The sequence below is a fragment of the Panthera pardus genome, unplaced genomic scaffold (assembly GCF_024362965.1).
Source record: "Panthera pardus isolate Hobbes unplaced genomic scaffold, ASM2436296v1 HiC_scaffold_9, whole genome shotgun sequence".
NCBI classification, from domain to species: Eukaryota; Metazoa; Chordata; class Mammalia; order Carnivora; family Felidae; genus Panthera; species Panthera pardus.
Genome location: NW_026527024.1, coordinates 8,046,228 through 8,059,992, shown reverse-complemented (window position 1 = coordinate 8,059,992; position 13,765 = coordinate 8,046,228). Strand labels below are relative to the sequence as shown.

The 13,765-nt window shown below is 52.3% G+C and overlaps 1 protein-coding gene across 3 annotated transcripts in view; it reads left to right on the top strand.

Annotated features, from left to right (window-relative positions):
- The window catches only part of VIPR2 (vasoactive intestinal peptide receptor 2), a 70,223-nt gene that overhangs the window by 17,058 nt on the left and 39,400 nt on the right, over nt 1–13,765 (top strand). For 2 of the 3 annotated variants that reach the window (XM_019424971.2, XM_053898666.1), the window contains exons 3-4: nt 7,166–7,273; nt 12,628–12,725. In XM_019424971.2, the coding sequence (XP_019280516.2) occupies nt 7,166–7,273; nt 12,628–12,725 (206 nt within the window). The remainder of the gene's footprint in view (nt 1–7,165; nt 7,274–12,627; nt 12,726–13,765) is intronic. The other variant, XM_053898667.1, reaches the window with a different exon arrangement.

Here is a 13,765-nt window from a genome sequence, read left to right as displayed (position 1 = left end):
GGGAAATGGAGTGAGAGGTGACATTTGTTTTTAAAGTGCTTTTCCCTATTCAGAGATGTCCAGTGATTAATCTGGCCTGAGTCACCCCAGACCAAAATACAGGCCACAGGGGCTGCAGGGGAGCGGCCCCCCGGGGCAGCCCCTGCAGAGGCCCCACACCCCTGGGCAGAGCCGCCTGCCTGGTACTTCCAGGGACTGCCTCATGGGCTGCTGCCCCCAAGACTGGGCCCCCTGGCTGTCGACACCCCCCCTGCTTAAGTCCCTAACACACAGAGGCTGTGTGGGCCAGGGGTTCAGGCTCTTGTGCCTGCCTCTTCCTCTGTGCAATATACACCTTTGGCCTTTTGGGGTTTTGGTGACACAATGAGTTCACGTGTCCAGAGTGTTGAGGGCAGTGTCTCGCCCACAGGAGGTGTTCTCTCTGTCAGCTCTGCCACCATCACCACTAACACTGTGGCCCCGTCTGTTTCTCTTAGTGGCCACATCTGAGGGGCTGGTTGTCGGGCTCAACTCCTGGGTTTGTGGAGGTGCAGAGGAGGGGCGGGCACTTCAGCACCCTTAGGAGCACGTGAGGCGCTGTCCCTGCCTGGTGAGCATCCTCTTGCCTCATAGCCTCTAAATTTTCTGCCCGGGGCGCTGTCAGGGATCACCTCCACTTTGCAGCGAGGGAAACTGAGGTTTAGAAAAGTTAAGCACGTGCTTGTGGTCGGAACCAGATGTGCTATTTTTCTAGTCTTTCTTGAGCAAGGTTTAAAAACTAAAAAGTAAATGAAAACTCAGCATCTGTCATGAAAGCCCTTGGATTTGATGGTGTGTTTCCACTGCGGGCTGAGGATCCCAGACGGAGGCCTTTCCCCTTTTCCCCTCCTGCCTCTGTTATTAAGTACTTCTCAGTGTCTCCCCCGCCCCCATCTTCTCATGCGCATGAACTCTCAAGCCACCCGCGACAGAGACAGGGACCAGGACAGAGGACCCGTCTCTGTCTCACTGCATCAAAACCATTTCTTTCGCGTGTTCACGCAGATGGACTCGGCTGACAGCGTTTCATATACAGCTTCTGGAAGCCAGTAAAATGGTTCCTAGCAGAGTACGCCTCCACAGCCAACCCACTGAAATTCCTCTTCCGGGACTTTGCTCAGGATTCTGGCAGTGGGGACGGCAGAGAAGTCCATCTGCAGAAACCGCCCCTGGAGAGGCACGGGGCTCCCACCTGGCGAATGCCCAGTTAACAGGGAAGAAGAAAGGCTCCTTGGCCAGCAGCCGTTGTGCCCACTGAGGGAGCTCTGGGCAGGCCTCCCGAGCTTCCCTGCAATGTCTGATTCCGGAAGAAGCTTTGCTACTCGTGACTTTAAACTTACATTGAGTTTTTGAATGCAGGAAGTTATTGGTAATGTTTACTCTTAAATGTGGAGGGAGGCATACTGCCAACCAGTGCCCAGCCAGAAACAGTTTTCTCTTTCTCTCCTCTCCCCACTCACCTGTTCCTGCGGCCCACCCCTCACTCTGTCTAGAGCCCGGAGACTCAGAGGACAAGGCCTCCCGATGCAGGTCTCCCAGCCTCTCCTCCACAGGCAGGGCTGCAGCCACGGAGTACCCCCCACCCCACCCCCCATCACTACTCACTGCTTCCTGGTGCAGGCTGGCAAATGGGCCTCCATCACTCTGTGAATGTGGGAACCTCACAGTCCATCTCTAAGAGCCGGGCCCACCAGGGTTTCCTAAGCTTCTCTCTCCAGGAGTTGGTATTTGTAAGGGACTGGATTCTCTCATGGTCGAAAGGTAGATGGGTCGTGGCATGGCTACCGCCCACAGTGCCCCAGGAACCTCACACAGAGAGGGCAGTATCCTCTCACGGGGTGTGTGGCCGTGGTCACAGCCTCGTCTGAAACATAAATCCTGATGTTTGCTGCAGGAGCACTGACAGGCATCCCTCTGTGCACATGTGCAGGTGCGAAGGGACTTCTCTGCAGTGGGGGGGTCACAGCTGTGTGGACGAAGCACAGCCTCACAGGCCTCCTTCCTGCAGAAAGTGTGACATGACAGGAGTGAGATGCACGTTGTGCTTTCCCTGAAAATTCGTTGGTGTTTATGTCATTGAGATAATGAGAAAAAGATCCAGAAGTCAAAGCAACACAGGCACCGTCTTCTGTGAGAGTTATGACTTGCCTGGAAATATTTTAGAAAATTTGGTAGAAGGATTAGTTTCCTTTTAATCATGGCAGATTCCTCCCCACGTGGTGAGACTCTGCCCTCTGACGAGATGATCTCAAGAAGGTTGAGCTACAGGTGCCTCCTTAGAGTTTGGTTCTCTGTGCCCGTGTTTCCAGCACATCCACGTGAACGTGTTCTAACAGCAGCCTTTCCTGAACGCTGCTCACCAACGTCCTGTGTGTACCCCATTGACAATGCCGTGAGGTTTAAGAAAAGTCTGCAGGCCGCACACGTGGAGGGTCAGTTTTTCCAAGCTGCTGAGTCTAGAGTGCGGTTTACGTTGGGCACCTGTACTTGCTCTTCCCTTGAAATTGGCAGGTTCGCCCCAGGCAACTTGGCCAGGCTCCTGGCGAGGGCTCTCCCTGCCCACCTGTCACCCCCCTGCAGCCTCTGGGACACTTTGCAACATACAAGTGCCCCCTAAAGCTGTCACTCACCCTACTGCTCCATGAAATAGCATGCAAGCTGATGGAGAGCCACAGAAGCACTTGTCTCTGAGGAAACTAGCGTGTGCGCTCTGGGAAGACTAGGAAAAGCGAGGTGCCGAACAGTGGTAGACTTGGAGGTGAGAATGACAGCTGGGGTCAGCTTTGGAAATCTAGTCTGGAAGGAGTCTGTCGGCCCATGTCCAGACTTTCAAAGTGGGAATCCTAGACAGACTTCAGGTATGTGTATGCAGGAGAGACTCTGCAAAGCCCAGTCGGCAGGCCCATGCTCAAAGGAAAGGCTTTGGCTATATGTTCCAAGTGTAAGTAATAAACATACACTTTTGTGTTTTATTTTTTCTCTATTAAAGCTTATTTATCTTTGAGGGACAGAGAGAGACAGAGCACTAGCAGGGAAGGGGCAGAGGGAGAGGGAGACACAGAATCCGAAGCAGGGTCCAGGCTCCGAGCTGTCAGCCCAGAGCCCGAAGTGGGGCTCAAACTCCCAAACCTCAAGATCGTGACCTGAACCAAAGTCGGAGGCTTAATCGACTGAGTCACCCAGCACCCCTGTGTTTTAGGTGTTTTTTTTTTTCCCCTAGCTTTTCAGTTCAGCAAGCTACTAACCATCACTTAAATGAGAGGGCTTCTTCCACATCTCTTTGGTGGGTTTTGAAAGACAGAAAATATTTGTGTGATAAGTGGAAAATACATTTTTTACCAAAAAAGTCTCACATATTTCTTCATAGAGTATTTCAGATAATGTGCGTGGGCACTTTTGGCTGATAAACCAGCACAGGGAGACAGTCTCACCTGTCCGGACTGGCTTACCTTCAGCACTAGAGTACAGAGACAGCGATGACGGGCTCCATTTTCTCTCTTCGCTTTAAGCTTCTTGATAGTTTGGAAGAGTGGCTTTTAGTGGGCTGTTTGGTGGCTTCCTTTAACTAGAGCTCCGAGAGAACTTCCTGTGAAGACAGCCGTGTTTTCCACCTGAGCTGTGATGTCACAGCCACAAACCACGCCTGGCCGCTGAGCTCCAGTTTGAAATTCAGCTACTGCGACTGAGGAACTGAATTTTTATTGTATTTAGTCTCCACTAATTTAGATTTAAATTTAAATGGTCACAGTGGCAAGGGGTTGCCATACTGGAAAGTGCAGCTCTGGGACTTCTCAGTTTTATAGCAATGTACCCGCTGGGTTCATTTTCTTTTAGTTATTGTTTTAGCTAAAACTGCTGGCTTTTGTTAAATAACAATGGTGATAGCAAGTTTCCAGCCAGGTTCCTGACTTTGCACACTGTGTTTAACCATCTCTAATAATACTTTCTAATTTAAACAAACGGTCTTTGTCCTATTAAAGTGTCCTATATCATTTTCTTATTTGGAGCTTTTGACCATCAGGAATGGTTGCTAACTTCTGTCGGGTAACCTTTCAGAGTCTATTTGATATGCACAGACTTTTCCTCCTTTCAGAGGGACTCTGCTACGAGTGCATGACAACAGTAAGCTCCCCGTGCAGGCCTGACTCACTGCCTCCCCTGGCCGCTGTGTCTTAGACGATCCACACTGCTCATCATTGTTCAGACTAGTCTCTGCTCCCAAATGTAATGTCTTCGTTCATACTGTTCTTTTATTGGGAATGGCCCCGCCTGTCACACTTCCGTCCCTCCTCCAATCTGCCCTCCAGCGGTCACGTCGCAATTGTCGGTTTGCATTATTATGATCACAGCTGACCACGTAACAATCAATATTTCCTTTCTTGTCTAACTTTATGCTTTTCCTGGAACAGTAAGTGCCTGGCTTTTCTATTCCTTCATTTTCTATGTATCTATTGGTAATTAGGCATCAAACTTTGTACCAGAACAACAAAATACTCTCAAGACAATTGGATAACGTGAGGTTATCATAAAGTGCCATTTCTTCCTTAGAGCCTCTTCTCCTGGGCCCCCACCCTCCTGCCCCAGTTGGCCTGGCTGGTCTGGGGCCTCCCGTGGTCCTGTTCCAGTTAGGTGGCAAAAGTCAGCCTCCACAAACAACTGATGGGGGAAGGAAGGATGGAAGTCTCAATGCTCAGAAGTCACACTTGACGTGATCCTCTCGAATTCAGTCACCCCACGCCCGGCGTCCTGCGTCCGGGGCCCCTCCAGTGCGTAAACACCGCCTTCCTCTTGCTTCTCGCCCTGCTGCGGGTGCTGCGTCATTATTTAGCACATGTATGCTTTTGATCTTCAAAGTTTATCGACATCTCTGGGTGCAACCCTTTCACACTTGTGGGTGTCATTGCTGTGAGATTGGGAAACAGGAGAGAGAAGCCATGGACGCGTCACTGGCGGTCTCCGGCCCTCAGACTCCCCACAGGTGTGGATGCCTCATCACCAGCCTGCCATCCTCCTGCGCCCCGGCCCCAGGGCCGGGCAGACGGCTCTCCCCGCTCACCGTAGGTGGGAAGGCCACCACAGCCTCTGATTCCTGCACTGCCCGCTACACGTGGGTCCAGTAAATGCACAAATAAAGGGACGGCTTGCCAGCGATTGAAGGGATTGACCCATCAGACTCTAGGTACTTAACTCAAATCTTACTATAATGGGAAAAGTGACTGAAATGAACCCGTGGATTTAATATGTCTCCATTAAGATTTCATTATTTAAGCAGAAATTTGTCATTTCTGTGGTGAGGACGGTTGAACCTTCACAATGACCAACGGCCAGTGGTCAGAACACACTGCTTTCCCAACCGTGGAGAGGCTCGGCCACTGCTGTGTTTCCCTGGAGACCTGGACACCTCACTTTCTCCCTCGTTGGAGCTCTGTTGGGAACCCCGGCCCTGACCTGCCTCATCCAAGGCTCAGCAAGCACCTGCCCTCCTGTGCCGGCGTCCGGAGGCGTCATGTGTGGTGTCACTGCAGGGCCACTCCCTGCCCTGGTCTGTTCAGCCTAGGCACAACGTGGAGTAGCTAGTGACTCATTTGTACTTGATGACTTATTCTGAATATTTCTTTAAGAGCAATATTTTCCTCACATATGTAAGGACATTAATATAGTATGAATTTATTACTCACTTAATCATTGGTATCTAATTAAATTTTTAGAATGAATATATTTTCATTTTTATTTTATTTTTTAAAATTAAAAAAAATTTTTAATGTCTTTATTTATTTTTGAGAGAGAGAGAGACAGATCATGAGCAGGGGAGGGGCAGAGAGAGAGGGAGAGACAGAATCCCAAGCAGGCTCCATAATGTCAGCACAGAGCCCGACACGGGCCTCAAACTCACGGAGGAGTGAGATCATGACCTGAGCTGAAGTAGGATGCTCAACCGACTGAGCCACCCAGGCGCCCCATTTCTATTTTAAAAACTTCTAGAAAGTATTTTCACCTGCAAAACTTGATTTATACCCAACTTATCAGAGGCATCTGCATTCTTGAGCTAAAACACTCCTGTGCTCGAACCAAGAATGTAAATACTTCATTGGTGTTTTTGTACGGTTCCTGTGCAGGACTGGATGGCATGTCAGAACTGTTGTTTGTTTGTTTTTACCTAGGCTAGCACCTCCAATATTGAAATTAATACAGTATCAGTACCTGGGACTTGTAGTAAAAAGCCTTGGGTTCAAATGTGGATTGTCATGGTTTGTGTGACGTTGAGAGGTCATTGCCTTTCACCTTGGATGATTGGCACGTTTGTATCCTTGCATAGGGTGTGGTGGTTGCTAAGACCCTGTAAGAGATCTGGAGAATGACTTAAGTCATAACATTATACAAATTAGGTTATTTGATAACTGCATGAGGGTGACCTAAGATTTCATCACATAGATGTCATCTTGACTATTAAAATCAAGTAAATCTTGGGGCACCTGGGTGGCTCATTCAGTGAAGCGTCCAACTTCGGCTCAGGTCATGATCTCAAGGTTCATGAGTTCGAGCCCCGTGTTGGGCTCTGTGCTGACAGCTCGGAGCCTGGAGCCTATTTCAGATTCTGTGTCTCCCTCGCTCTCTGCCCCTCCCCCATTCATGCTCTGTCTCTCTCTGTCTCAAAAATAAATAAACGTTAAAAAATTTTTTTAAATCAAGTAAATCTTATCCAATATTTAAATGTGCAAATTATCCTTGAAGTCAGATTCCCTAAAAGCAGAAGTATGCCTTCATCCAGGGGACCCTAAGCCTTCAAGAGTACCCATATTATCACACTGGGGGAAGCACCTCAGCAGGAGAGAAGTAACGATTCTATTAAAGTTCATCGGTGCACATTGCACATTGGATTACTCAAATACTTTCTACCACACATCTGGTTATTTCTCCAAACCTGATTAAAACGAACTCAGACGCTAACTATATTCTCAGCAATTCTGTTGGTGCAAACTTGTTTCACAAAAAGGTAATTTGCAAGATCGTTACCTAAGTAAGGGACTATCTACTTGCAAAGCCTTTGAACAGATGTGCTCCTGCTGACCTAGGCATCCCCCAAGCAGCCACGTGTATGCTTCCGTTGCACTGGTTAGTCCTTCTTACGCTGTCTCTCTCCTCCTAGCCTGCACTGGCGTCTGGGACAACATTACGTGCTGGCGCCCTGCGGACGTAGGCGAGACTGTCACAGTGCCCTGTCCTACAGTGTTCAGCAATTTTTACAGCAAACCAGGTACCGTCTGTCAGCGTTGTGTCTAAACCCCCGCAGAGGCTATGGGCTGGCTTCTCCATGGAAGGCAGCAGGAAGCAGGCTCCTTGGTTTCCTTTACTGAGTCAGGGAACAGCTGTGCCATCATCTACTAAGCTGGTTTGAGGAGCAGGAGGATGAGAAGCTTCTTGCCAGGTCAGCCACCTCAAGGGAAACAGCAGGGGAGAGCAGGCCCGAGACAAGCATGGACGAGTGAGCCTGATACGGAGCGCCCCAAAGGGGGCGGGCGGCAATGCAGATGAGGAGCCACTGGCTTCAGGCACCGAGGAAAACATCCGTGCAGTCCTGTGCCTCCCTGCCACTCGTGGGTGTCCGTGAGCCATCAGAGAGCGTCCTCCAGATGCTTTGAGGCGCCCTGATGCTCAGGGACAGTGGCCAGGCTTTCCTCAAGCCCAGAAGCAGTCTCTCGTCCACAGGAAACATCTTGCTCATTGGACCGAGCTCAGCTCCCAGCTCCCACTTTCTGAACCGGCTCCATGTGGTCAGAAGACTCACTGTCTCTCTGTCTCCAGGGTCCGGAGGGGCTGGCAGGGCTGGGGTGCCACCGGTCCTGCGCCTTTGCTCTCCGCACGCTGCCGCAACATCTCTTGGCTTGTTCCCAGGAAGGTGGTTGTGCTGTGCTGTGCTGTGGTTTTTGTTTTCTCTTGTAAAGGATCCAGACTTTTATAACATGAAGAAATCTATCCGGAAGAATAGAAAAGAGGAGATACATCTGGAAATCAGAAAGGCAGGATACTTTTAAGCACTGTAGAGAACTTATTTTCATCTTGAGCAAGTGTTACAGGGTAAAAACTCTTGAGAAGTAGAATTGTTGAAACACTTCAAGCAGAAATTTGTGGCACAGGTTGGGATGGAGGAAAAGAAAGGTTTCCTTTTCTCCCTGTGACCTGCAAGGCGAGACTCTTCCTGAGTTAGTCAGTGAAGCAGTTTGAGGGGACTTGGGGTCATACCTGCATAAGCAGCATTGGTCATCTTCAAGTCAGAAAAACTAAATTATTTTAGAAAATCTAAACTCTAAAAAATATCCTATCTAGTCAATAACATTTGTACTGAATGGTTTGGACTATAAATATTCTCCCAGAAATCTCAAATGAATTGGCATAGACTTAGGCTTCCCCTAATAGATGGTGGGTTCTAAATGCCTCCAGGGGGCAGCCGGGGGTTGCACACTGGAGAGCACGAGAGCTCTGATTCTGGGCCACCTGTTGCGAGCGCCTAACCTCTGCCAGAGGGGAGCCATCTGGGGCACCCAGCCCAGGTCAGGCTAGAATGGGCCACCTGTTGCGAGCGCCTAACCTCTGCCAGAGGGGAGCCACCTGGGGCACCCAGCCCAGGTCAGGCTAGAATCTGGCTCTGCTATGAGTCATTGTGCTGCTATGGAGAATGAAGACTCCGTGTCTGCCTTGGGTTAAATGCTTGATGCTCTTTTTTTTATCCAAACAGGGAGCATGACACTGCCTTGCTGCTGTGGGGAGATCTCTACTACTAGGGAATTCTCCTGAGTCTGTATAAAACAGCTAGGTGATCTGAAAAGTATATGCATCCCCTTATTTAACTGGTCACAAAACATGTGAACCATGAGGCACTTACACAGACTGTCGACAAACTGTGGTCCACATGGAGTGCAGTCTCTAGGAGTGTTGGACAGAGTGTGGGCCTTAGAGAAACGTGAACATAATCCGGAGCTGGGGGCTGGGTAGGGCTGGGGCTGGGGCCAACAGGCATTGGATGGCAATGGGTGGAGGCCTCAAATAGGAAAGTTGGCAGGGATAAAGTGTGGTCTTGAAATACAGTTAAGAACCAGTAGGGCTTGAATCTGTATGTTACTTCCCAGTTAGCAGAAAGCACTTAGAATGGGATAGTTGCTCCCACAGTGACCTGTGGGGAGAGCCAGATCATAGAGTGACTTGTGACTGTTTCAGCCCATAGACCCAGATGTTCAAGAGACAGATCTGTGCTTTCATGAAAATTGTTTTCTCTTCTGAGTTCTCCTACCTCCAGTAGCGGGAAATTGGGTGGGCTCTCTAGATGATGTCATGGCAACCAGCACCTTGCTGTCTGCTGTCTTCATGCTGCATGAGCTCCAGGGTCCGTGGGAGGCCCCTCTGAGCTGTGCTAGGATATGGGGTGCAAATCCACTCCCACAGGCCAGCAGAGTGACAGGAAAGCTGTGGGGACTCAGTTTAGCACCGAGGATGAATCTTTAAAAGGGACGGCGACAAACCATCAAGTGAAGGAGGGAGGCAGGCTCATAGACTAAGGTTTGTTCTGAAGAGTTGACCCCTTAGGGCATGGTGGTTCCTGCTCACTTAGCGCTTCTCCAGGGCAGGGAGACAGTGGGTGTGACTGCATCAGAGAGAAAGCCCAAACAGATGGACAACAAAATGGTCCAGAGCACAGGCCCTGCAGCCAAGCAGCCTGGCTCTGAGTTCTGGCTCTGCCAACTTGTCCCAGGGGGACAAGAGTGAGTCCCGAAACTAGCTAGGCATTGGGGTTGTGGTCAGACCTTACCCTGAGGGCTGTGGAGCCTAACGCAGTGCCTGCAACACAGAGCTCACACTTGGGAGCTGCTCTCACATCAGACTGGGTCGTCTGGAGGGCAGGGACCCCCACGCCCCAATAGGCACAGTGCTCCCCGTGCAGGCACACTCACCCTCCCTGCCTCTGCAGACGACCAAGGACCCTCACAGACTTACACCCAGTGAGCTTATAATCAGCTTTGGGGAGCACGCGAGAGCGACACTTGTCACCGCTCTGCTCAGGGCGCCAGGCATGGCTGCTAAACTTGGGACTACAGCAGGAAGAGTTCACAAAGACTGGGAGGTCCTCACAAAGTGGTGGAGGTTCCCATTGAGCAGATGGCACCCACAGAGCCAGGGTGGGGAAGCGGTCCACTCAAAGAGGAGGGAGAAGGAGGTCCAAGCTCCTGAGTCATAAAGCTGTGGCTTCCCCCTCTTTTCCTATATGTTCCCACTCTCACCTCCCTGGACTTTCTCTCACCTCCCTGGACTTTCTCTCTTCTCCCCAGGCTCCCTCCCACCTCCTGGCCCCTCTCTCACCTCCCTGGTCTCTCTCTCACCTCCCAGCCCCTCAGCCACCCCCCCAGGCCCGCTCCCACCTCCCGGCCCCTCGCTCACCTCCCCAGGCTCCTTCCCACCTCCCAGCCCCTCACTCATCCCGCCAGGCCCTCCCCACCTCCCAGCCCCTCACTCACCCCCCAGGCTCCCTCCCACCTCCGGGCCCCTCTCTCACCTCCCTGGTCTCTCTCTCACCTCCCAGCCCCTCACTCACCCCCCCAGGCTCCCTCCTACCTCTTGGCCCCTCGCTCACCTCCCCAGGCCCCCTCCCAACTCCCAGCCCCTCACTCACCCCCCCAGGCCCCCTCCCACCTCCCGGTCCCTCGCTTACCCGCCCCCCAGGCCTCCTCCCACCTCCCGGCCCCTCTCTCACCTCCCTGGTCTCCCTCTCACCTCCCGGCCCCTCGCTCACCCCCCTCCAGGCCCCCTCCCACCTCCCAGGCCCCTCTCTACACATTGCTGCCTCAAGCATTTCCTGGAAGCATGCCTTCTGCCTCTGCCTCCAGGTGTCTTCCAGGCAAAATGGAGAACCTGTGTGGGATCTTGACATTTCAGTGTCTTCTTTAGTGTTTGCTGTGTATTAATGAGGAATGGCTGGCTCAGTGCCCACTCCTGGCTGCATCCGCAGAGCTCAGGTACAGGTCCCAAGAGCTGGGCAATGAGGGCCAGACAGCAGGTGTGCTGTGCAGACGAGGAGACCACTGCCTGGGATTGGAACAGGGCCCCTCGCCTGTCGGCTCAGGTCCCCCACCTGTGACGTAGGACCACTAAAGGGCCCCCATGTAGTCTCAGGGTTAAATGGGGGCCTGGGCACCAAGCCTGGCATACAGCAGGAGCTCAGCGAGCCATATGCAGCCACAGCCACTCCCACTGCTGTTCTGATTCCTGACTCTGGGCAGATCTTTATCTCCTGTGGGCCTGTCTCCCTATCTATAAAATAGGGCAGTGGGGCCTCATCTCCCAGGACTCTGTCTTGCCTCCACTCCCTACTATGGTCCCTGCCCTCCAGCCGCCCCCAGACTCCCCTGGGACACCCTCTGGAGCTGGAGCAGGAGGAGGGTTGGGGGCCTGGAGTCAGAAAAATGCACGGGACGGTGGTGTTGGAGAGCGACCGGGCAGCATGAGCCCAGGTGATGCTGCCGGGGGCTTTGCTGAGACCCCCTCCCCACTTGCCAGCAGGTCAGGGTCTGGGCCCTCCCACCTGCCTCCACACGGCATGCCAGGAATCGCTTACACATATTATCACCTCCATGTGAACGCACTTTGCTTTCAATTTTGTCTGATTAATAGATCAAAGCGGGTGAACATGTAGGCTGCCCTGGGGTTGACAAAATAAGGAGTTTTTGAGTTCAAAAACCTATCTCTGCGGCTCAGTCGTTGCAGAACCTCGGGCGTGTGACGGAACCCTCAGAATCTCATTTTCTCAGGTGAAACGGGAGCAGTCATGCCCACCAAGTCTGCCTTACAGTCTTGGCTCGTGTGAGTGGAAAGATTTGCTGGGGCTGTGAGTCACAGAGGACCCTCTGGGGGGTCAGCTGCTGGTAGGGATCACCAAGACAGGAAGGGCCTCCCGGGCTCCAGCCTCCCAAAGCCCACCCAGTGAGCCCCAGCCCCGCCCGCCCCCATCACAGGCCACCAGTGCCCAGCCCTGATTTCACTCATCACCACTCAATGACTGTGGTCACCTGCTGAGGACACTTTCATTTCAGTAGCCTGAGGGAACATTGCATCCCTGAGTTTAACATACACATTTACATTAATTAGGAGCAAAAAAATGGTACTGTAAGATCAAAACTGCCTTTACCTTATGTGATTTAAATCTTACACCCACAGTCTCTTCCTCCAACATCAGTGGTCAGTGGTCCCTGCTCCCTGGTCCCAACATCAGTGGTCAGAGGGCCTGTGCTCCCTGGTCACTGTGCCCGGGGCAGCTGAGTGAGGGTGGACTGGGATAGCGGGCTCCAGAATGGTCCGTCACTGGGCAGAACACAAGTTGCCCACTGTGCTCCATAATGATAACACCAGACTTTGCAGCCATCACCGGCATAGCTACGGGCACCACCACTGTGCTTCGCGACACAGAAGCTCTCCCTTGAGCCACCGAGGCCCTGCACAACCCAGGTTTCATGGGTGGGAAGCGCGGGCAGGTGAATGCACATACCTCCAAGCACTGCCCACGCTGTCGCTGCTAAGGCCGCTGTCGTGGACCCACAGACCTGACACCTGAACTTTACCTTCTAGGAAACATAAGCAAAAACTGCACAAGTGATGGGTGGTCAGAGATGTTTCCAGATTTCGTAGACGCGTGTGGCTATAATGACCCTGAGGACGAGAGCAAGGTAAGGGCCCCTGCATGGTTCCCTGCACATTTCAGCCCCTTTTCCAGAAGTGCACACGAAACAGCGTCCATTTGCTACCCTGCGAGAATTGTGCAGGTTTCCTTTCCTCTACTTCTTAACGGCCCTATTTCAGTTCTGCGCCAGGCACTTGGAGTCATTTCTTGACTCAACTCATTTCGTTGACTTCACGTCTTGACTGCCGTTCTGCCGTCGTGGAGGCGGAAAGCCTGGCTCTCTTCGCCTACCTTCAGTGTGTCTGAGCGGCACTGCCTGCCTGAAGTGAGCTTTAACGAGCATCCGTTCCCCCGATGGGTTTGAGGCTTTGCCACAACGTGGGCTGTCAAGTAGCCCCGCGGTAGTTTTGTGACCCCGAGCCAGCAGCAGGGGACGGAACTGGGCATAGAGGGTGTTTGCAAACCGAGAGGGAGCATGTCTCTGGCCAAGTGCCCAAGTCGCGCTGGGGGCTGCGCTGGGGGTCGGCATGGTGTACGGGGGCCGTGGCGGTGTGCTCAAGATGACCCCTTTCTGAGAATGCGATCACTTAAATGATGTGTCAAATCAAGTCCGCTCAACTCTGCTCGGGGTCCTGTCTGTGGGTTCAGCCCACAGCCCCAGGGCTGGCGTCGCTGTTCTTTCCGCAACACTCACTCTGCAACGTTGTACCACTGTAGTCTTACTCTGTGTACCACCAGGAAACCAGATCGCTGTCCTGCCCCTTGGGCAACATTCACTCACCCCTGACGCCATACGGACAGGTGAACGCCTCCTTACCCTGAAGTCGTGCTGTGTTTCCGCAGACGTCTGCTGTGTAAGAACATACTTGAGGCCCTTTGAAAGAGCCTGAGGGCCTACCTAGCTACTCGTGCACCTCCCGCCAACCCTGGGCCCTGCCATCCGGCCGCTGGTGAGACTGGTACTGATGTCACCGTCAGATACGATTTCCTGCGGGATCATCTTTCACGCCCCTTTTTTATAGAGGGGCTGTCTTTGCTCTCCTCACTAAGGTTTATGGTTAAAGGCCAGTTTTCCCCACCAAATCA